General features: G+C 36.9%; 1 protein-coding gene across 5 annotated transcripts in view; it reads left to right on the top strand.

Moving 5' to 3' along the window:
- Window positions 1-24,627, top strand: part of COL12A1 (collagen type XII alpha 1 chain) — a 102,531-nt gene that overhangs the window by 64,860 nt on the left and 13,044 nt on the right. For all 5 annotated transcript variants that reach the window (XM_076333084.1, XM_076333082.1, XM_076333083.1 and 2 more), the window contains 17 exons: window positions 21-160; window positions 2,206-2,329; window positions 2,519-2,662; window positions 4,902-5,066; window positions 5,946-5,984; window positions 6,078-6,216; window positions 8,368-8,510; window positions 8,890-8,999; window positions 14,189-14,338; window positions 15,513-15,590; window positions 16,227-16,313; window positions 17,190-17,243; window positions 17,774-17,869; window positions 19,884-19,937; window positions 21,182-21,235; window positions 22,479-22,532; window positions 23,646-23,717. In XM_076333084.1, coding sequence (XP_076189199.1) covers window positions 21-160; window positions 2,206-2,329; window positions 2,519-2,662; window positions 4,902-5,066; window positions 5,946-5,984; window positions 6,078-6,216; window positions 8,368-8,510; window positions 8,890-8,999; window positions 14,189-14,338; window positions 15,513-15,590; window positions 16,227-16,313; window positions 17,190-17,243; window positions 17,774-17,869; window positions 19,884-19,937; window positions 21,182-21,235; window positions 22,479-22,532; window positions 23,646-23,717 — 1,703 coding nt within the window. The remainder of the gene's footprint in view (window positions 1-20; window positions 161-2,205; window positions 2,330-2,518; window positions 2,663-4,901; window positions 5,067-5,945; window positions 5,985-6,077; window positions 6,217-8,367; window positions 8,511-8,889; window positions 9,000-14,188; window positions 14,339-15,512; window positions 15,591-16,226; window positions 16,314-17,189; window positions 17,244-17,773; window positions 17,870-19,883; window positions 19,938-21,181; window positions 21,236-22,478; window positions 22,533-23,645; window positions 23,718-24,627) is intronic.

The following is a 24,627-nucleotide window of genomic DNA, read 5'->3' as shown; positions in this document are numbered from 1 at the left end:
TCAATATGCATGTCTTTCAGTATGCAGAGGTGCCAAAGCAGACATAGTTTTCTTGACTGATGCTTCCTGGAGTATTGGTGATGATAACTTCAACAAAGTAGTGAAATTTGTTTTTAATACAGTAGGAGCATTTGACTTGATTAATCCTGCTGGAATCCAGGTAGGTTTGTTATTTCCGTTAGGTACATTTTGGAGGGAAACTGAAGATGAAGCTGAATTACTAAAGTTACATCTGATTTTTCCTTTCTTTCAGAATGCTGTCATTTTTTTGTATTAGATTGTTGTACAATGCAAGTGTACATGTGAACATGTATAATTATTTATGAAATATGTTGGGCATCTTGTAAATACAAAGGGAATCCAGTCTATCCTGAGAGGTTACTATTCTGAAAGACAAAAGTTGTAGTGTGTGGGAATCCTCCAGGCAGAGAAACTGGGGTGATGTATGGTCAATGTATGGTTAATTTTATACGTTTGTTTCTTTGTACAGGGCATCAACAACTGGCACGCTGCCTAGTTGTTATATGCTAGGTTTTGTCTATGTCATATTAGAAACCTGTTTTGGGGACAGTCTGACTGTCGAGTGAGGGTTACGTTTAAATTTCTCAGTGCAAGGAAGGAGTCTTGTGCATGTAAAGGGTCCAGCTGGCTTGCCCTTAGCCTTGTCTGGTTGAGCTGCCTAGAATCCCACTGCAGTAAGTAAGTAGGCAGAATCCCTTTGGGAGAGGACTTCCAGGGGTCTCTTCATCCCATCCTAAAGATACATAACATGGGTCCACTCCACAGTGGGCATAGTGAAAGTATGAAAAGGTGAAAAGTTAGTCCTCTTAAAGAATTAATGCATCTTTAGAAACTGAACAGTAATAGCTAATGAGGAATAGACTTTCAGCATTTCTGGGCTGATCAAGGTTATGTCAGAGATGTTTCCTGTTAGGCTTACTGTTAGCCTTGCACCATTACTAGTTTCTTTCTGCTTATGGGAAGCTGGATGAGATCACTGCCTAGGTTCCCATAACCATTTCTCTTTCACTAGATGAAGTGAATAACATGAGACATGAGAGAGTTTCAAACAAGGTATTTCTGGTGCATTGCAATGACCTGCAGGTGCAATGCATCTTCCTTGGTTAGAAGGCTGAAGGTCTTTTTTTTGTGGAAGAGTGATTTTCCCCAGTAACTATAAAAACTATTTACATTGCTCATGAACTGCCTTTCATCTTCTAGGCATATTTTTAGGTCTTTGATTCCCTGTCTTTAACTCTTTAGACATATTTTTAAGGAAAAGATACCCCTCATACTTTGCTTTGTCTCAGACACTCTTTATCCTTCCTAGCTCTAATCTATACTGGGTAGTTTTCCTTTCCATTTGTTTGTTTATTTGTTAATATTTTCCTGTGAATTACTATGAGTCCCTGGTGTAGAGATAGAGAAGGCCTGATATAGGTGACAGAGACATGTAACTGCTAATGTTTAGTAAAATATTTAAGTCCCATACCTCTTGAGATAGTTGCAACAATCTCAGCTTTTGAATTGGATATTAATAATTTAAAAAGGGGAAATTACTTCAAGAAATGTGAATATATACATACAGAGAGATGTATATTCAGCATCAAATTAGTATACTATAATATTGCAATTTTACAGAATACATAAAAGGAACAAAATTAAATATATACATATACAATATTTAAATTTAAAGATGATTTCAGAATAAACATTCAGTGATTGTATTCCAGTATTTAAGGCAAAAGAGTAAACAATTTTGTAAATATCCAACTTTACTGACATTCTATTGCCAAGATGTTTTTGTATTTCCTAAAAAACCTGGAAGAGGTTTTTTAGATACTGTACATCTGCTCAGAAGCAGAGAATAGGCACCATATATACTGCATCATAGTAATAGCAGTAATTAAGTCACACGTATATAAGGTCACATCTCATTTCATACACGAAAGAGAAAGAAAGGTGTTGTGTGTACATTGCTGTGACGATATCTGTGTTTGTAAATATGGATGTATGTGCATAATCATACATACATGAAAAAGATTTTTCAATTATTTAATGCTTACTGCTTTGTGTAAGCATTAGTAATGCTTACTTGTTATTAACAAACAAACAAACAAATGCTTACTAATATACCACAATACGCATTTCAATGGCCTGAACGTGGAGGTATGAGGCTGAACACTGTGATATATTCCATTTCAGGTTTCATTTGTGCAGTACAGTGATGAGGCAAAATCTGAATTTAAACTGAATACGTTTGATGACAAGGCCCAGGCCCTGGGAGCTCTTCAAAATATTCAGTACAGAGGAGGAAACACAAGGACAGGTAATTCTGAGCAGTAATTATATTTCTTTAAGATAACTGCCTCATTATCCTAATATTGCATGGCTGAAGAATTAGGTATTTATGTTCTTCTGTTTTAGTTGTGTGGTTGTTGCCCTTTCAAAGTAAAGTAAGGGATTTCTTCTTTTGTTTACAATATGGCTGACTCCTTGTTCATTGTGCACTTTGCAGGCAAAGCCCTAACATTTATCAAAGAAAAGGTTTTGACTTGGGAGAGTGGCATGAGGCGAGGTGTTCCCAAGGTACTTGTTGTTGTCACAGATGGTCGGTCTCAGGATGAGGTGAGGAAAGCAGCAACGGTCATACAGCACTCTGGTAAGTGATTCACAGTACCTACCTGTTTCATATCCTTATGTGTTAAGCAATGCAATTATAAGTGGTGCTTCAATTATCTGGGAATCCTTTACTCATCATTTATGGACTCAGAAATGTATTCTGAGTGTTTGGGAAAAACACAAAACTATTTAAAGAATTTAGACTCTCTGGGCGAGACTTACTTTTTCTTTCTCTAGCCTTCTCTCTGGGGTGGCTTCCAAAGGCTTCCAAGTAATTCCTCATGCATATCGTTTTACAGACGTGACTTTTGGTTACTTCTTTCTCTCCTTGCTGTGTGGACCTCAGGGATCATTGTGAAGTGTACTCCATTCTAGTGCTTTTGACGTAATGGGCCTGGCTTTCTGAGCTTTATGTTTCACCTGGTATAAACCAGTGGATCTCCAGTTAAAGTAACTGCTCTTGCTGGAGCTGGGTCTGAACTGCCTCCTTCATTGCCTTTTGAGTTGAGAAGCGTTGCACCTCCTCTTCAGATTTGCTCAATGTGGCTTATGTGAGTCCAATAATCTATTCTTGTCCCTGCACCCAGCAGTTTTGCATTTCAGTGCATGAACCACCTGGAGTCCTGTTCCCTGAGTAAGGAGAAGTTGTATTTCCTTACGGAAATCACTGGCACGTAAACCTCAAGCAGTCATCTTTTCTGCCCCCGTGATCTGAAGGAATCAGCTCTGTCTAGATGGTTTCTAAAGATGTTTGGCTAACTTATTCATAAAAATCTCTACAGTTTCCTTGGATAATCTGCTTCAGTGCTTAACTACCCTAATAGTTGGAAAGCTTTGCCTCACATTTCACCTAAGTGTTTCTTCAGGCTAATGAAACTATTGTCTTCTTTTCATTTCCCTAGTTAACCAGGAAAGCAATTTATCACTGTCCACTGTAACGGGCCTTCATATTTGAAGCCTATTGTAATTTCCTCTTTCTGTCCTCTTTTTTCTAGACTAAACAAATCCATTTCCTACAACCTCCTGTTGATCATGTTTTCCAAACCTCTTATCATTTTTGCTCTCCTCTCTACTTGCTTTGGTTTCTTTGCATCTTAAATATCGTGCTCAAAGCTGGACAGAGTATTTCAGCCAGAGCTTCACCAGAACTGGCTACAGAGGAATAATTATCTCCCATTTCTTTTTGAAAAATTAAAAGTGTAAATAAAGATAGCTTTATCATTTGCAACAAATGTGAATTCTGCTTTCAGCCTCCAACCAGCATTTCCAATGGCTGTGCAGTTTCCTGTCAATGAAATTTTTTTGGGAGATTTTTTTTCTATAGAGTGCTGAATTGTGCAGTGACTTTTTTTTCTTCCTTATTTTCTGGTATGGCAGAGAGATGTCAAATTACTACATGGAGGCTTAGGTGGGAGAAGGGAAAGGAAGAAATGAGTCAGAGACAGAATTCTGTAAAGGCTAGAAGATAGCAGGAAAAAAAATTTGACATAGAAGGCAAGGAGACACTAATTTAAGTATTTGAAGAGGAAAATCACCCTGACAAAGAAGAAGATTATGCCTTTACACCTAGTGATATGATTAAATTCTAGGGTCTGGGTTCTTCTCATTTAACTTAAGCCATCTAACAACTAAATGTCTGGTCTAAGGTTGTCATGTAGGGTCCTTTTACGGCTAGTGAAGAGAGCAACAGATAGGCATCTACAGACCATGGCTTCTTCTGTTTTGAAGTTAACATCTTAGGGAGATGAGACGAGTTGCATTCTGGATCTACCCATGTCTGTCTGTTGATTATAGAGGAAGACTAGACAACTAGCTTAGACTTGTTGCTAACTTGGAAAGTAAAAATTGGTGAGATGAATACCACCCTAAGAAAGTGAAAAGGAAACTGAGAAGCATGAAATGCAGGAGATGGCAACAGATAACTGGATAACTAATAGTGTGCACAGAGATTTTTGACACAGAACAGATTTAAGATACTGTAGAGTTGAGAGGATTGTACATTTTGTATGAAAGAGTGAGGGGAATATGTAGCCGAGGCTGTTTTAGATTGGATAATGCCCAACAAAAATCAATGAAGGAAGGAGGAGAAAGTTTTGAAAGAAAGATGCAAAAATCAGTTTAATCTCTCCTGAGCTTTGATAGGGTGAAAGGATGTCCAGAATGTATGCTCATAATGAGGGCCAGATAAAAGACTAGGTAGAGTCTGAGAAATCAATGATAGAGATGGTCTGTGAAATGTATGTTTACTACATTTCAAGTAACTAGTGTTATTTTTACAGGCTTCAGTGTCTTCGTGGTTGGTGTGGCTGATGTAGATTACAATGAGCTGGCCAAGATTGCCAGCAAGCCCAGTGAGCGTCATGTATTTATTGTTGATGACTTTGATGCCTTTGAAAAGATTCAAGATAACCTCGTCACCTTTGTGTGTGAGACAGCTACCTCAAGTGAGTAGAAGACATTGTTTTCCCTTTTTCCAAATTAACACATTTGCTTATATACTGCTACTGTTGCCATCCCATCTAAGGTACATGGAAAGAAATGTTCATATATAAAAGTTAGGTTTCATAATAACTGGACATAGTTTAAAAGAGCAAGTTACTTTTTTAAAATTTTGAAGTAGGTATTACATTTTATGTAATCTTGTCTCACATGTCAAAAGTACTGGTATAACAAAAAGAGAGTAACAGTCAGTGAGAACTACTGCTCTTTAAGAGGCAGTAGAATGATGCCTAATGTGAACTGGGGGACACAACAGTCTTTTATTTACCACCGGTCTAGTGGTGCTAAAGAAGTGCAGCTATAGTGTGTGATGCTGTTTTAAAATTATCTAAATAAAGTTCAGATGTTTACTCAAGTGAAATCCTTCCATGGCAAAAATGAGAAATTCTCAGTCCTGTCATGTGCAACTGTGTACTCCCCAACTGCCTCATCTGCTGGCTCCTGAGGAGCCATATAAATCTACAGTTTTTCCTCGTGAATCTGACAGCTATTATGCAGCCTGACTCATGCCTTAAATATTCATGGAAAGACTGTGTCATTGTGCTCCTTTCTTCTTAAGAATTAGACTCTTAAAATATTTGGGGGGTTCATTTGTTATTCCATACAATTTTTCACGGTAGAAATATCCTACTAAAAGTAACGAGTAAAGATTTTAGCAGTACATCTACCACAGAGCAGAACACAGGATGACAAATGTAACAAAAGTTGGCTGATAATTAATAATAGCACAGACTTTTTGGTAATAAAACTTTCTGAAGTATATACATGTTCATATCCTGTTAGGTTTTATAGTTTTGAATTATATGTTGTTTCATGTCTTTTAGCTTGTCCTCTTATTTACTTGGAGGGATACACTTCACCTGGTAAGTAACTGTCTAATATTTTGGCATAGGTTCATTTGTGTCTTTTACAGCTCTACAGTGTTTTTATTTTTTATTTTCTCTCCGGATTTAAAGGTTTCAAGATGCTGGAATCATATAATCTAACAGAGAAGCATTTTGCTTCTGTACAAGGTGTATCACTGGAATCAGGCTCTTTCCCAAGCTATGTAGCATATAGACTCCACAAAAATGCCTTTGTCAGCCAGCCAATACGGTAAGTAAACCTGAAAGACTCATATTTAGGGCAAGCAGGTGAGGAAGAATTAGTAGAGCTTATAGATGATAGCATTAATATCTTATGGAAGATGCATTTATTTGATGTTCTTTTTACTGAACTCCAAGAAATATACTCCAAGGACATCTATCATTGTTCTCGTTAAATGCTAATCTATTTCTTCCATTGCGATCTGTTCACTGTTAATCCAGTTGCTTACTGTTCTTTTTTGGAGATTATGCTTCTTAACCATTCAAGTTGCATATAATCCACAGTTTGTCCTTAGGCAGTTGAACAACAGCCTCCTTAGTACAACGAGCTCCATGATGCCAGAGGGAAATCGTTTCAATATGGAGGGATAAGCACCACTTTTTGCAGGGGCATCATTCATGCTGCAGTAGGCAACACATTGATGCCATTGACTTAGGGTAGTTTCTCTGCTTGAGCTGCTGTATTTGGCAAATGGAGTGGAGTTTTCAAGGGCCTATGGTCTTAGAGCTTGGTTATGGAGGGGTAATACATGGTCATTCTTTCCAACATTTTTTCACACACAAAAAAGAAAAAAGACTTAGTTAGCAGTTAGTTTTACTAACAGGAGGAACAGTACCTCTCTCTTTTTCTTTTTACATTTGTTCCTCTCCCATCTATTTAAGTAAGTTTCAAAAAAGTCATTCTGAGTCAGAGGAGATGCCTAAAGATAGCCCATTATTCCTACTAAATTTAAGGAAATTTAATCTTCTTTTCATACAAACCTTTGAAATCTTCTGCAGTCCTTCCAGGTTGGGTAAAGATCAGATCCCAGGCACAGGAGCTGAGGTGTATGAAGAAATAATTTCTTTTTGCCAGCCTTTTCAGCTCACAACTTTAAAAGTGGAGGACTTGAGGACTTTTCGAGTTCATTGACGTGCCATTATAGCTATGGGGGTAATAGGTCTCTGACAGCCTGGATTTTTATGATCTAGGGAAGTACAGATAATCCCAGTTCTGCAACTCTGTTACATTAAGATAAACCCTGCATTTAGCAGGATAAGATGATAAAAAGACAATAAAAAGACTATTTATTTAATTTTTTTTAGAATGTTGTAATACATAGTCTGTTGTCTGCCGTAAGAGGTGGAAAAGACTTGCCAGAGTATTCTGGACACTTATTTTTCATGAGAGACCAGAAAATAAAACTCATTTTAGACTGAGTCAGCAAAGCAATAAAAGCATCCTGATCCTGGTGGCATAGTTGTTTCCATACCTGAGATAACTTGGTATCTGAATTATAAATAGTGTTGCTATATCTACTTTAATATTTTCATTCTTGCACTGTGCCATGTGGTGTTGTTGACTTAGTGATATGGCTATTATTGCAGAGTGTCTGTAATTGTATGGGTACATAGCTTTGCCTAAAATACAGAGCAGCTCCTCTCTTCATTTTAAGGTTTCTATGTTTATGTTCATGAGGCCAAATCCCCATCTCAATTCCATTACAATGGTTAAGGAGAAGCAGAAGCTACCTCCTTTCTTACAGTTCCCTTCCTGCATTCCCTCCCTCCCCTTCAGAAAATGCTGGAGGCCATTTAATGCATGATTTTATTTACTCTTGGCTTTCTGCTTTTTTAATGTCTAAAAGTCTGAACATTACAAATCTAAACCTCAGCCACTGATGAATGAGGTGGAGCCCAAATACATCACCAATTGCAGAGAATATATTAAATATCTCCTTCATTGTATCTGTGCCTGAAAGGCAGCAATAGTTAAGTGCTGTTTTCTGTTGCCTGTCTAAAACAGGCCAGATGAAAAAATGAAGCTGCGGTCCTTTTTTCTGTACTTATCATCAAGGAATTTTAAATATGTGTAGTTTATACAGAATCTTGCCACAAGAATACATCTCTGAGAGTTCTTGGTCATATTCTGGCTTCCTCCATAACCATGGTGCCTGGACCAACTGAAGACAGGCTGTGAGTTCATCTTAACAAATTACATAGTGTTTTTTATCACCAAGTTATTTTCTATTTGAGAGAGTAGTTAAAATGCTCAGTTCCATTAAACACTGTGGCTTCCCTGTTACTCTCATGTATTTTCTTTGAAAAAGAGCAAATTATGAAGAACTTATTTTCCTCACATGCTTCTGTGTGAAAAAATGTCTTCCTATTGTCTTAACAGGGAGATTCATCCCGAGGGATTGCCACAGGCGTACACTATCATTCTGTTATTCCGTCTTCTGCCCGAATCCCCCAATGAGCCTTTTGCAATTTGGCAGATTACAGACAGAGATTACAAACCACAAGTTGGAGTTGTGCTTGATCGTAAGGATGATTATGCTTACTGCATAGAGAATTTATACGTTACATTACTTTGCATGCATTCTTCCCAAATATTTCCAAACCCAAAACATTCCTACATGGTAAAAGGATTATATCTTTTTAGTTTTAAGAGTTTTTTTTTTACTTTGTACAGCAATTATTTTTTTCAACTAAGAATAATTCAACTAAGCTACGTTTCAACTTTGGTATTACCTCTAAAACCAAACGAAAATACATCTATGTACTTATGGGTCAGTAAGACCATCTATAATCTGTGTTTACCCAACTGAGTGGTATATTACATTTTATCTATAAGTGTATTTTAGGATGGTGGTTTCAGTAGTTCATATGAAATGAAATGTATTATTTTTGTTTATTGCAGCTGCTAGCAAAGTGCTGTCATTCTTTAACAAGGATACAAGAGGAGAGGTTCAAACTGTAACTTTTGATAATGATGAAGTAAAGAAAATCTTTTATGGAAGCTTCCATAAGGTAAAGGGTTGAAATTATGAATGTTGCTTTCTGAAGTGCTGTTCTTTGAAACAAAAGACAAGCAAGCAGAAGTCACTGTCCGTTATATCCAGTCTTTGTATGGTACTGTAAGTTGACATAGGGACTTACAGATCATGTAAAACAAGATCTCTGAAGTTATAGCTCTTCTTTGAACCAATGTGAGAAATTTGTCAAGAATTTGTCAAGATTGTGTAAGTGGAGGAATATATCTGAACAAGACATCGTAGCCTGATTCCTGGAACATGAAAGAGGAAGAATAAAAGATAAACTGGAAAAAAAAGGAAAGGAAGTTGTGCTGAGAAAAGACTGGGGGGGAGTGTAATGATTTGAAATCATTCAGAGAAGAGAAAGATATAGCCACAGAAAGTAAGTAGCTATTGACTTACAGATAAAGGCAGGGAACCAATTTTGGGAGGTGAATAGCATATTGAATAAGATTCATATGTTTAACGAACATAATACATGTGTATGTATATATTTTGTATGTATGAATGTGTATTGGTATACTTTTGGCTTACATTCACTGGGCCTAAAATATTCCAAAGTAATGTTAACTGAGGAAGTAACAATAATGATAGAGCGCCCATAAAAGATTGTATAATCTATTTGCGATTTAGAATGAAACTCATGTTTTTTGAATTGTCAAAATGGCTAGTGAAATCCTTACATGTTATTGCATCTGCCTTCAGTTGTGATAGTTTTGTGCTTGCTTTTCTGATTTGGTGCACTGAATTATGAAAACTTGATCCTGCCAGGCTTCCTTACCTCTAGTCATCAGGAAGTGTTTGACTCAAGCTACATATATATCTAAAACACAGTTTAAAAAATATTTTCTTGCTGTGTTAAGCATATATGTTTAGGGCAAGAAAGTGAGTTGCAATTGCAACATTTTTGGTCAGCTGAAATGCATATTCTCATGTTTTCATTTATCTCCCTTCTGTTTAGTTTAATTTTCTTCTGATGAATAAATATGGCTGGAGTATAAAATTTGTTTTCTTTATGATACTCTCTCCTGCATCACTAGTCACTACCAGCATTCCTTTGAGGATACTGATAAGAGGTTGCCTCTGTCAGCTTGCTGATACTGGAGGCCACATTGTCAACCTAGCTCTGCCAGGCTGAAAGCAGGGAAAGATAGCTGGTGCCAGCATTATAATATTTTGTGACTTCATCTGTTTAAAACACAGATGACTACGAAAATCTCACAGTACTATAAAAGCTATTGGTTTCCTCAGAATTTGAGGAATAATTTCCCAAACTGCTTCTATGTTATATGCAATTATTCTTGTTTTATAATTTATTTAATGGCTAATTATTTTTGCATATATGAAGAAATATTTATGTCATTGACTTTGTAACTGATACTTATGAGTAGGCTTGGATCACCCCTGCATTAGGCAGCCTCTATTTTGTCCTTGGCATTTGGCTTTTTGCCTTTCTTTTTTTTTTGATAGCTTAGTAGGACAACTGAATTTTAAGGAAATGTATTAATCTACTGGAGTGAGAAAAAACTGTCAGTAAAGGCTAGGATAGGTATTGTTTTGGTGTAAAAGTTGAGTCATCACCAAGAAGTACTATTAAAACACAGAACAGCATGTAGCATGCCTCATTTTAGATATCAGTGTGACAGTTGAGACTTCCCTTCTTCAGGTCAGTGGTGTGAAGCTCTCTACATGCTGTACTGCCAGCAGTCTGTTTTAAGTGTCTGCTGCTAATTTCATTGACGTTCAGAGTCATATTTTTCCTTGTTGTTCCTCTAAATGTGACAGAACTGAGCAGAATTATCTGACAGCACTTACAGCAAAGCTCTGCTCATTTATCAGAGCAAATAGGGAACAACCCTGCCACCCCAGCAGTATTAGCAGTTATGTATAACTGTTTATTACACTTGCTGGTGAAAAACAATTACAGGGGAAATAAAAATCCAGAATTTTGTATTATTGTAATAGTTAAATACACTCATATGTGCAAACAGAAAGCAATCCTAAGATGCCAAATGATGTACAGGAGTAACAACCATTTGCAAATTATCTTAAAGCTCTGGAACTATGAATTCTTGTTTATGAGACTATTTCTTAAGCAAAAATGTATCAGTTATTTAGTGCAGTGTGCCATTCCCCTTCTTTTTTTCCCAGAAAGGAATCAAAAGTTCAGATTTTGATAGTATTTAAAGTAACCTTGGTTTAAAGAGCTGTATTTGGGATTTCTCACCATGTAACTGAGCTGACTCCTCTGGATTCTCTCCAGGATGATTACTGAGATTGCTATATGAGTCAAGTTAATGATGGCATCATGGGATGCTCATGTGCTGGGAAAGCCTTATGTATCAGCCATGTTGATTAGCTCCTAATAAAGGATAGCAGTAGTTTCAGCTGGATGAAGGAAGGAAAGTAAGATTAACACATTTCAAAAGGTAATTTTGCAATTTCTCCTACCATCCAGTTTCAAAGAAACTTCAAAGAAATGACAAATCTTTAGAATGCAAGAAGATGTTTTCCAAAATATTTTTGTGGTTTTCCTTCGATGACTTACTGGCTCATTCAGTGAAGCACAGTTAACTACACCTAACTGTGCAGGAAATTTACTTTGGCATACTTGAACACTTTGCGTAGCATAGCTATGGTGAAAGCTGTTGAATCTGGCAAGTCCCATAGGAAAAATCCTGACTGCCTGAGACAGTCATTAAATTTATAACTGAATGTTTTGGAGAGACAGACGACTTCTACTTTCTTACTTTTACCATGCTAGACTTCCTTTTAGATTGCAGTTTTGCAGTAGTTAGCCACAGGAAATTTGACAATGAGTGTATGTCTTTCTGCTGATGTACATATGGGATAATAGTTTGCTTAGCTTATTGATGTGGTTCATTTAGCAGTAGATCAGAACACCACCAAACTTTATCTTAGAAGGGGTCCAGAGAGAAAGATTAAAGTATGTTTTCTTTCTTAAAACCTCAGTGCCTTCTGGCGCTAGAAATGGTCAGAAGTGATGCTTTATGTTGGTGTATGAGAAATTGAAGAGAATGTTTCTGTTAACATTTTTGTTGTTGAAAACAAAATGTAGCAGGATTGAATACAGAGTTGGTTTATTTACTGTAAAAACTAGATGCATCCTTTTATTAGATTTATGCTTGGGCCATGAGATTCAGGCTGGAATTCAGAGCTGGCATTAAACCAGCAGTGAACTGAGTCAATGACCTGGGGGAGCCCTGCTCATTTTTGACTGCTGGGGTCACTTCTTCTTTGGATAGATAGACGATGCTCAGCAGTCATTGCTGTTTGAACATTTTCAAATTGATGATCCCGTTCAGCATTCTGATGTTGATTCACCTCTCCTAAGTTTTGTGTGCAAATGAAAATGCAGTAATATGCATTTGCTATGCAGATGTCATTTGCTTTATTTAATTTATGACAAATAGTTAACATTCCAGTAGAAGGACTTGCACGTTAGGTACCTTTCAGAATTAGTAAATTACATCTGTGATGAGTTTAAACTGTTTGATGTGTTAATTAACCTGTAAAATTTAGTCATGTAATCAAATGACTGAGTATATGATGTATAAATGATACTGAATTTAAAGTTTTGGCATGGTGCTTATTTTATTTTGTGGAAAGTTTGGTATGTAATACCAAAATATACTTTGGACACACTCAGTTATCTTTCCACTATTTTTTAATTTGCTCAATGAACAAAGTTGGGAATGTTAATTAACAAAACACTTGTATACATAGCACTGAGAATTAAACTGTGATGCCAACTGAATTTCAGGTGACAAAAAATGAGGACAGTTTCAAAAGTCTTAAATCCAATTATATAAAGCATAAGCACATAATGTTTAAAGAGTTTTAGATAAGCTATGCTGATGCCTTGGAGACAATTCCACATGGGAAAGTATTTAATATGGAAAAAAAGAACAAATTCTCAGGAGATTGTTCAGGCACTTGTTGACTCAGGACATTTAAGGGAATCTCTGTTTCAACTTTATGCCAATTTTTGTTAAGCAGTCATCAAATAGCAATATGTATTTGAAGGGTTATGTACTGTGATAACAGAAGCTTTAAAACATAAATACATACTTCAAGGATTCTTTACTGCTGATCTTACTGTGTTGATATTTTAACAATTACATAGATATTATAATGTTGTATATAAAATATATGCAGTATGTAAGGTATATAAAGCCACTGAAACCTTTCTGTTGCCTTAAGATGTTCTTCCATCAACTGCATATTAGATTTACTAAAATGTCAGACCTTTGTTTCTTTCTTGGAGACTCCTGAATGTCTTCTGTTTTCATAGATATGTAGGAAATTCACTTGCATAACATTCACCATACGTACTATAAATTTTTGGAATGGTAACCTTTGCTCCAATTTTGTTTGTTCTTCTGTTTAAGGTTTACTGTGTTTTCCCCAGACACTTCATTCTCTTCTCCTGGTAAACTTACTCTTCCTTTGTTACAGTCATTCTTTTCTCCTTCCTAAGTTTCCCTTATTGCCAATAATTAATATCTTCCTCTTCTTCCCTGTTTTCCCTTATTTTGGCATATGTTTTTGTAGCCAAATTTCTCTCATGGAAATTTCTCTCTTGCATCTTCCATTATTTTGTCTTTTTCTGGGCAGGCTTCTCTGCTCACTTCCTCTATCTCAATGCAACTAATGCCTCTGGTTGAGTCATCTGTGGAAACTGAACCCTGGACCTTTGGATCTGAAACAATCTACTCTCTGAACTACAGACAGAGTCTATTAGCCAGTGGGCAGTCACAGACTCATTAATCCCTTGTGTGGTCCCAGCCATCAGAAGAGGACAAGAAAAGCTTATATTCACTCAAAAATTCTTTTTATTTTTTACTTTTATGCCAACTTAAAGCAATTTTCAGGCAAGCTTTTTTAAATAGAACATTGTAGTTCAACTATTATATTAAATAGTACTTCTTAGCTGTGCTTGTGTTGAAGCACAGATCTTACTGACCTTCAACATATTTTAAAGAGGTTACTAATGTCATAGGCTTTCCTTGAGTTTGAATTTTTCCACCAGTTGAAAGTAAAGCAGGATTACTAGGAAGAAAATTTAAAACAGAATTACCTAAACAGTGAAATACTGTTAAAGTATTAAAGTAAATATGCCTATGTGCCTTTTCTAAATATTACATTAAACCTTTTTTTCAGGTCCATATTGTTGTAACTTCATCAAATGTTAAGATTTACATTGACTGCAGTGAAATACTGGAAAAACCAATTAAGGAGGCTGGGAACATCACAACTGATGGCTATGAAATACTTGGGAAACTTCTGAAAGGCGACCGGAGATCAGCAACAGTAAGCAATAAACACTAATCCAGTCATTAATGCAAGCCCTTGAAATTTTCTGAGGAAAGAGATTAGAGATTAAGGATTGCTAAGAAACCAGTATTGCACCCAAAGCTTTCAAGTGTCTGTACTGCAAGACCCAATATACTTAACTGAGAAGTTTGGTCTTGATAACTTCTCATTCTATCAGAATTGCAAGGACAAAAATCTAATAGCTGAAAGTTGCAGTCAGGTAAATTCAAACAAAAGCGGAAATGTTTTTCTTTTAACAGGGAGAACAGTTAGTCATTGGAACCATTTACTGTGGATTCTCTATCATTGGAAATCTTTAAATGAAGATCATTTTGTTTTTCTAAAAGACATACCCTAATGAACAGGTTTTAATTCTGGCAAGTCCTATGGTCTGTCTTGTACCGGGTGATCAGAATAATTCCCACTGGCTTTATGATCTATAAACCTATAATGAAAAAGTGGCTGCTGTTATGAAGGGCACACCAATTATCTTGATGGATTAACTATACTTAATGTATAATCAATGCTATTACCTGCGCTTCATATTAGAAGATTTAAGTCTGCAATCTGATCCATGTGTACAAACCCTAACACCTGAAGAAGATTCTCTGTGCTAACCACCAAATGTTTGGTTGTATGTATCAAACTATATGGTCATCGCTCTTGAGGTGAAAAAAAGAGAGCAAACTGCTTTTACCGTACAGTCTACATAAGGTCCCAGCTTCAGCCTTTCTGCAGAACTTTTCCCCGCTAATGTCAGTGGAAAGTTCCATACATGAATCTGAATTAATATATGACCCAAGGACTGCAGTCCTTAGAGCTGGTCCAAAAGTTTTTCAGCCAGATTTCATGTTGAAGTGCACAGGCACTCAGCCGATGTAGAAGTTCATTGGTATTATTCACTAAGTATTGCAAAATATTTCTTGAGTCACTTTATTTGGTTACCTTTTGCCCCAGAACAAGAGCAAGCATCAGTGCTTAAGTTCTTGTAGCCTTATGTAGGCTTGGTTTTAAATGTTTTATTATTTTAAAATAATTTTTCTGTGAAAGTCTGAATGATGTTAACTACATTAGAAATAAATTGTTTGAGGAGTAGTTTTTAATGATAATGCCACTAGATTTCATAAATAACATCTCTAGTAATTTTCAAGAGTCCTTCTTTCTTTTACAGTTAGAAATCCAGAATTTTGACATTGTATGCAGTCCAGTTTGGACTAGCAGAGACAGATGCTGTGATCTTCCTTCTATGGTAAGTATAAATGAACCAGAAGCTATTCAGAAAATCGTTATTAATAGCAAATTTAACAATATCAATATTAGCCTGGTATTATACCTCGTACTGACAACACATCTAAATCACAGTTGTCAGAGCAGCCAGTGAACAACAATGCATTTCAGAGTTTTGTGTCTGAAGGAGAAAGATTGTAATGTGCTAGACATTGAATCCCTTAGGAATGGTGGAAAAAATGTCAGTTATATTTTGTATTTCAGTGATATTTAAGATCCTAGGTATTATGAATGGAATAGCTATTTTATGTTTTTGTTTAATCTGTTCTTAGATTGGCATTCAAAAAGTAACTAGTTTATTCTTTGTCAGTGCAAGCTGATTATCTAATGGATATAAATATTAGAACAACAGAAATTGCATATGAATTTGATTTTGCTTGTGCCTCTGTTGTTAGTGTCTTGTATAGCTCGCAGAGAAAATTTTCTAAAAATATGAAAGGTTTTGTAGAAACATCTGGAAACCACTGTTTAGCTGTGAGTTTTACTTGTACTTGGAAACAGGATAATAGAGAATCTTGCTGTTATTGTTGTAGAAAAATATACTGCCACCAAGTACTTTTCTTTAAAAGGACAGTAATAGTTGTGATTGAATTTTCAGAGAGATGAAGCAAAATGCCCAGCTCTTCCAAATGCTTGTACCTGTACTCAAGACAGTGTGGGACCTCCAGGACCCCCTGGACCAGCTGTAAGGAACTACTCGCAATAGACAAATTTTCTGATTTTTAAATTTATGGAAGTAGTTTTGTGTTGATCTGTGGTTTTGTGAAACAAAGGTCAGTCAGAGAGATAGTTTCTATCAAGACATCCATAACATCATGGTAATCTGTTCCCCTTTCATCTTAGTTTAAAACACAGCTGGGCAGCTCCTACCACCTCTACTTGTTTATATAATAATCCTTTTCCCATATTTCCAGTGTGATCACTGTGAATAGCTCCTCATTGTTTGATAGGCTGAAAGAACCTGACTCAATCTCAGCTGTCTTGCACTTCATGTACAAGACATTTTTAATGAACTGTGCAAATATTTTTCCTAAATACGGAGTCAGGATTTCACTCCAAGAAAAGACTCTGTAATCTGTCAGGGAAATAAATTAGTTACTCTCCTTTTTTATGTGGAGAGAGAGTAATCTATGGAATGGATATGCTCCTACCAATTGCTTTGAATATAAGGGAGTTATACTCAGCCCAGTAGTCCTTCTACTTTGGAGCTATCGAAAATGCCACATGAGGAATCTGAAGCCCAGTTAAGTTGTCTGGCAGTCTACTAGAAAGGTATCCAGAAATTTTGGTGAATATAAATTGAAGAAGTTTATATCTGTAGAGACAAAAATGACAATATTTTTTCATGGGCTGAATTGGCAAGGCTGAAGCTGATGTGGTTTACCTGAGTTTCTGATGCATCTTTTATTCTAGTACTCTTTTTAGCAGTGTGATCTATACACTTCAAAACTTTGGGCTTTCACATAAGAGTTTGATAAAGAGGATTCATAACTCACACCAGTATGATGTATTCTTGCTTTCCCTGTATGAAATATATTTTATTTCCAAATATTCAATTTAGGGTGGCCCAGGCGCTAAAGGTCCCAGAGGTGAAAGGGGTTTGACTGGATCATCTGTAAGTATCTTTCTGGGATGCATCTATAATGTTGCTACATGCTTATCTGTATGAAAATTTGTATGCTTAGTTCTATGCTGAGCTAAGAATGGAGATTAAAAATTTAATTGGAAATATGCCTATATGTTATTTACGTGCAGCCTACCTATTTGAGACTATATATACACAGCCTATGTATATATGTAACCTCAAAGGCATTGACTGCACATCAGGAAACTAGAGTACATGCACCAGGGTGTTAATGCACACTCTGCAGCATTGTTGTCCTTTCTTCTGTACAGAGGAGACAGCTATACTTCTAATTGACACTGCAAGAAGGTGTATATTGGCCTGAGACAGCCAACATGAATCAGAGAATAGCTTATGAAAGGATATGCCACTTGAATAACCGTTTCCACAGTTGTTCTGAAGTATTAAATGTGTCTCCAGGCTTCTGATTTACCCTAAGTGTCTAACCCAAAGGATTTTGCAGTTACAGACCTAAGAAGGGGTTGTCATTTACAATCTTGTTTTTAATTTTCTGCTTTAAGGGGCCACCTGGTCCTCGTGGTGAGACAGGTCCTCCTGGCCCTCAAGGTCCCCCAGGTCCGCAGGGCCCCAACGGGCTGTCAATCCCAGGAGAACCGGTGAGTGGCTGTTCTGAGTGTGGGTGGCACTGTGTGTGGAGTCAGAGCTATCCATGGGGGTGGTGGCCTTGGGAACAAGGTGGCAGCTTTGTTCTAACATTCGTTTCTCTCTGCAATGCAGTAGTATAACGAAACAAGCCTCTTTCTGAAACAAGTCTCTTCCAATACAATAGCATTTTCTATCCTGAATGTTACATGTGCTTATGGGATGTCTGTGAAGGGACAGAATCTAAGTGTTGTAATGTAGATTGTGCTACTCCATTTTTTCTCTTACAGCTTTTCTGTAGAGTTGCTAGGCCTTCAAGTTCGAGGACTCAAAACTATCAAACTGTAGTGCAGGAAAATTAAGCATGCAATGTTACTCTGAAGCCTTTCTCACAGATTTACATGTCCAACTTCTATTTTCTAAGCTTAAATCAATAGCTGAATGTTCAGAGAGGCAATGGGTGCCTAGATCTAGGCACACAAAATAACCCTTTGTTCCTATAGGGCTTTCTTCACAACAGCATGCATATTTTAGCAAGAGGCTATTTCTGATTTCATGTACATGCCTTCAAAGCCAGAGTAACGGTTGACACTGATGAAGTTTCACCAGATTTGGGTTTTTAGAGCAGATAGCACAGGTAACCCTTTGTCTACATTCTGAATGTATTAAGACTGCTTTTGCCATATTTTAATAAGTAATCACCCCAAAAGCAGGAATATAATTCTGATGTTTCCTGTTTAGGAATAGCTTGAATTTTAATACAATCAGGAGCTTTTTGTATTAAGTCTTTGACTAAAATGTAAAGTTTATGAAAACAAATAATAGAATTGGTGTCTGATTGCACACTGTCTCATTTTGCATTTGAACCAGGTTACCTTCTCAGTCTGTAATGTAATTTGGGAAATGGAAAACAAAATGTGTTTTAAGATTAGGTACATCTTCTGTTTTCTAAGGACAAAGTAGAAAGATTTTGTTAACCAGTGTAGATGCTTTTCAGTTTTTTGTTATATAACGGAAGGAAAAACTTCATCGAGATGGCCTAGAGGTGCCAAACAGCAAGAAAGGCCAAACACATTCCTTTTACATGTGGAATACAATAAAGACTTTTATTTGTCACATTCAGTTTGAAAACCTTTGAAGAATGAAAGCACCAACATAATTCTTGGAATTTTTCATTAGTTAACAATGTTAGAGCGGCACTTTTTTGAGTAATGTAATTTCATTTTTCATACCAATTGCAATTCACATTGGCAGGCTATGTTTACAAATTGTTTGATTATTTGTGTGTCATCAACAGTTATGGAATATCATGCAAGCCACTGTGGAAAATAAATATTGTGTTGTCAAATTTAGCTCACGTGGGTTTAGACTGTGCATTTATACTACAGTGCTGTAGTATATGTGGAATGCAAGCAAGTTGTGAAAGGCAATACATTGCTTCTTTATATGCTCCTACACCTTGTGTCCTGGAAGTGTGTAATGCTTTTTAGACCATGGTTTAGAGAAAAACAGTGATACTTTAAAAAGACTGAGCTTTTACCTTTCTTGAGTGTAGACAGCTCCATTCACCACTTGAGAAAGATAAGGGAGATTGGGAGAAAACATATAACCCTTCCCTGCTTTCCTGCTTGTGAAGACATTGATATCAGTCTCTCCTACTGAAAAGTCTGTGTTACTTCCTTATCAAAATATGTGTCCTTCCAAATGTCTGCTTGCCTATGTTTTTAATATAATGTCAGCTGGTCATCCTGCATTTGCAAATGTTTGTGAGATGATCAATATTGCTTCAGTTAAGAAGTATATGTATCTTTGTTTATTCCATAATCATAGAATCATAGAATCATTTAGGTTGGAAAAGACCTTTAAGATCATCGAGTCCAATTGTAAATAATAGTACATAGTTGGCTTATGGATTACTTAATTTAGGTATTTTGCACAAATTGTTTCATGTCCATTTACACAAATTAGTTATTTTGCTGACCTATTCTGTAATTCAGAATCTCTAACAATCATTTATGAAAATTATAGGGTCGTCAAGGAATGAAAGGTGATGCTGGCCAGCCTGGACTACCAGGGCGATCGGTAAGTCGATACTTAGACAAGATAATGTCATTTTACACTATTTCTGATGCAGGCTGGCTGCTGGACAGCTGTCTTTGACATCACTAGGAGTCATGGGCTCTTGTCATACCTTCCTAAGCAATAGTTTTGGAAACATAATTATCTTACACTTAGGAATTTGAAATGTAGGAAATAGTAAACCTTTCAAAACAGCAAGAGTGAAAGAACAGCTGTATTGAGTCAAGCGAAATGTCCTTCTGGATAGTTGTGAATGCACAGGGACAGATTAGGAAAAATACACTGATAACTCCCCAGGAAGTTCTCTCAACTTCTGACCACCTGCAGTTAAATGTCTTCCTAAAATAGAGGTTGCAGAACCTTTGCTGAACCCTTCTTCAGCAATGTTGTCTACTTTCTTTCTACTTTTGGAAGTCAAATGGTCTTGGGACATTAATTGTATGCTTTCTGAATGAAGAAAGCAATATTAAATTTTACTTACTTGCAGGTTTCTCTATTGTAAACTAGGATTAGGTTTTGAGGAGAAAAAATAAGGGGTTTTTTGATAATCAGCCAGTTTTGAATAATCTAAGGTCATTGATCTGCACATGTGGTGACATAACTAATATTCCTTGGTTACTGTATTGTCCTTGATTTTACTGGGGATATGAAGACTGTATGGGAAATGCTTGTAGATTTAGTTTCATATATCAGGTAAGGTCAGTCATGAACCAAGGGCCTTGTATTCTTTACCTGTTTTATTAGTCCTTATAACCCTGAGTAATATACATTTAGGAAGTAGTAATGTCCTGTAGAAGGCAATGCTACATTTTACCGTACAGTGAGATTATACAGAAAAGGGGGAAGAACATGACAACATGACACAAGGATGTTCAATATCAAATTCCTACAACAGTGGAACTGATCCTACAGTGTTAAACCATTAGCTGACATCTGTAAGTCATGCTTGTAAAGGCAACAAACCACATATATCTGTTTTATGAGAACAGTACTGAAAATTATTTTTGAAGCTGAATTATGGGCTGGTAAGGAAATGGAAATAAAAAGTAGAGTGAGGGTGAAGACTCTTGTATCATGTATATGAAATAAATGGTTTCTTCTAAAGGTTTGATTTATTTTTGTAAATGCCAAAAAGCAACACTGAAGACAGTTAGATATTTAAATCTCTGCATAAATACTGGGATGATTAACATAGCAGTGATGTTTGTTCTGTCATGGATACAGTTTATCATTCTTTTTCCCTCTAGGGAACCCCAGGTTTACCTGGTCCACCTGGCCCAATGGGACCTCCAGGTGAAAGGGTAAGGTTTCCTCAGTTTATCTTCTGAAAAGACCGAGTAGTATTCCCCCCACCCCTTCTTTATCATATCTTCTTGTTTTCAAATGCTTATTCAAAAGGAGTCCTTTTATCAGTATCCAACCTAGAGAGGTAAAAGTGGAAGGACTGGAAAAACCTGGGGGTGAAAACCTGCCCAGATAGCCATAGGACAGCCAGATAGTTTCTGTAAAAATTGCACTGCTCACTCTCCTGACTGGGTTCTCAGATGCCTGCACCCGTAGGGCAGTATGTCCACTGAGCAGGGCTCTGCTGATGTACTCAGCCCTGCTGCCTTCCACACACTGTTGTTGCTGCTCCAGGGGATCCCTTTGAAACTCTGCTTGTCTCAATGTCTGGGAGATGTCATATCTGTAAAGAATCTGTCTGTGCTATTCTTACTGTGAAGGTCAAGTTTGCTCCTTAAACTTTGACTGTCTTGAGCTAAGAACTTTTCTTTGGATGGGGGATTCTGAAATGTCTTCATAATGGACATGCACACAGGTATTTCATTGTGGAGTTGTTGCAATCCCTTTCTTCTAATTCTAAGCAACTCTCTTTTGTCTTCACAGTGGCATATCACCTTTGAGATGACTGAAAGGTCTCACCTGAAAGGACTTACCTTTACAGTCAAAATTAATAGCTGATATATGCATCTATAGTTATCCTTTAGTGGGAGTTGATAGCCAGAAATGAAAACAGACCACCATGTGATAGCCAGTTGCCAAAGAACATACCATGGGGTTGGTGGGTCATTAGTGGGCCATGGACCATCAATGTTAATTTGTGAATGCTACGTTAGATTGTTGAAATGGGATTTCTCAGCATCTCTTCTTGCAGAGGATGTATCTGAGAGGGAGGTTGTTCTTCATTTAAGTAGAAACCTCAGATTTTCCAGCTAATCTGTGAGTGAGAGAACAGCAAAAAGGGAGATCTTGCTCCTCTGGGATAGAACAATGATTCCTTTTCTTAAAAATGTTAAGAGAGACTCATTCCATCTTCAGTTAATCAACAGCAGCTGAACATCTTCTAAATTGGCTGAAGCTCATTGTTCCATAGCCTTCTCCAGCATTAGTTGTGATAGCTATTTTTATAACTTACATTGTGGATAGGTTTTAAAGTACATGCTAGTAGTAATCAGGAGTATTGCAATTATATAATCTTAAAGGCCATTTTAATCAGGCTACAATCTTAGGTTAATGTCTAATCATGCTTTTGTTTTTGAATAGGGTTTCACAGGAAAAGATGGTCCCACAGGTCCCAGAGGCCCACCAGGACCAGCGGTAAATATAATTTTGTCTTTGATATACTCTGAAATAAGAGACCTGACCCAAGAGAGAGCCACATTGACATTTTCAGTTTCTGTCAAATATGAAATGGACCCTCTGTTTAATATCCTAAATGGATCTGGGAAAATCACAGTAAAAGGTGAGCAGACAGCTGTGTAAAGCATGTATTCAGAAACATTCATGAGTGGTTTTGAAACTGATTTCTGCCAGTGTAAATAAGGGAAGAACCAGTTTACCTGGTTCTTTAGACATGACCTTTATATGCATAGCTAGGTCTACTGAAACCAATCAGCTTATTACTTGTAGTCTGGTGAAAACAAACACTGTTAATACAAGTTTTTCTTGACGAGTATTTGAGGATTAGTTTTTGCTTAAAAAGCTACTTCATTGTGTTTTGTGGGACCATGTTAGAAAAGGTGCTGGTTGTTAGAGAAAAACATATCATGCTGGGTCAGACAGCCTGAGATAGGCAAGTTACTGCAGCTCCATATTACCAGGTCCAACCAGTAGTGAGGCGGAAGATGTATTCTCAGTAGGCATACGTACACAGAGCACACATTTACACCACGTATATTTATATAGACAGGAGTCGCTAGGGCAGGGTATTATTTGGGCTGCCCCCACTCCCCCAGGATTGTCTTTCTTGTGCTCCTTCGTGGGTGTGCAGGTGAGCTTATAACGTAACACTGGTCTTTTATTTGTTCATATTTATCTGGTATCATTAGAATGACTTTTATGGACTTTTTGTTGTGGACTTTTACATGGATCACAGACCTGCTAGATGAAGTTAGAAGGCCAAACTGTCTTGTATTCCTTTAGGAATCTGTCATTAAGAGCGATACCAAAAACATATAGACACTCTCTGCATCTTTAGATTCAGAAATGCTTGTTAAACTGTGGTGTTATGTATAAGGACACATTTCCATGAAGAAACAAACTATTTTTCCTGGAGGAAAGTTTTCAAACCTGATATGTACCTAACAGAAAAAAAAAACTGATAGGAGCCATTTTCAGTATTGCTTTGCACTCAATACCATATCACATTTCTTATTAGCACTTAGGCCGTTGTGGATTTCTGCAATTCACTTTACATGTCTTCTGCTGTAGGGTGCCCCAGGAGTTCCAGGAGTTGCTGGCCCAAGTGGAAAACCAGGGAAGCCAGGAGATCGTGGGACACCAGTAAGATAATGATACCCTTATAGTATGAAATTTAAAATTACAGTCTGTTGGTGAATATGAGACTTCTCCTTGCTTTAAATACTTGTCTTGCACTTATGACAGTGGTTAATACAGTGGAGCTGACCTAAGACCGCAAGCCTTTTTTTCAAACAATTTTATTTTTACAGTATGTCATTTTGCTCAGTTTAATAGTTGGGGCTGGAAATTGTGGTCTCTGGTTTCCACTAAAAAGATCGTAGGCTATTATGTGCCAAGACATATATTCCTACACTGCATAAGCATGAAGAACTGGGTCAGCAAAATGACTGGAAAGTCTTTAGATTTGTGTGTGTGTGTGTAGTAAAAAAGTGGCACACTGCTGAAAGTGGACAATCTTTGGTAATATTACATAATCACTTCTGTTTTGCAAACATTTTGTGTTTTTTAAAATGTGATTTCAAAATTATTTGGGGTTGGTTTCTGTGGGTTCTAGTCAAACTTTAAAGTTAAAGTGCATCCTGAACAGGGAGAAAGAGCAGGAGGTGCTGCCTCCCACCAACAGTTTCAGGAGAAATTTGAATTGATTCATTTATAGGATCTGTGAGAAATGGTGTTTGAGTCAGGAGTGGAGACAGCAATTGAAATGGAAAGTCATTCATTACTTGTACCTTAATGTCTGGCAATCAGCCAGAATTTTCCATCCCACTTCAATGTCATTGTGTATACGACAGCTGGATAATTTGGAAGAATATATAGTAGGCTGGGCGGCTTGATGGTTATGAAGTGGAAGTTCCCAGGAGCACCTGGAAGCTGGGTCATTTTCTCATACACATGTTGAATTTGGTCTGCATTTGCCAGCCTATAGATCCCATTTCTCCTTACAGTAGAGGACTTCGAGTACCTTAGGAAAGCACTGAAGCTTTCCTGCCTT

The sequence above is a fragment of the Aptenodytes patagonicus genome, chromosome 3 (genome assembly GCF_965638725.1).
Source record: "Aptenodytes patagonicus chromosome 3, bAptPat1.pri.cur, whole genome shotgun sequence".
NCBI lineage: Eukaryota > Metazoa > Chordata > Aves > Sphenisciformes > Spheniscidae > Aptenodytes > Aptenodytes patagonicus.
This window is presented reverse-complemented; position numbering and strand designations above follow the sequence as displayed.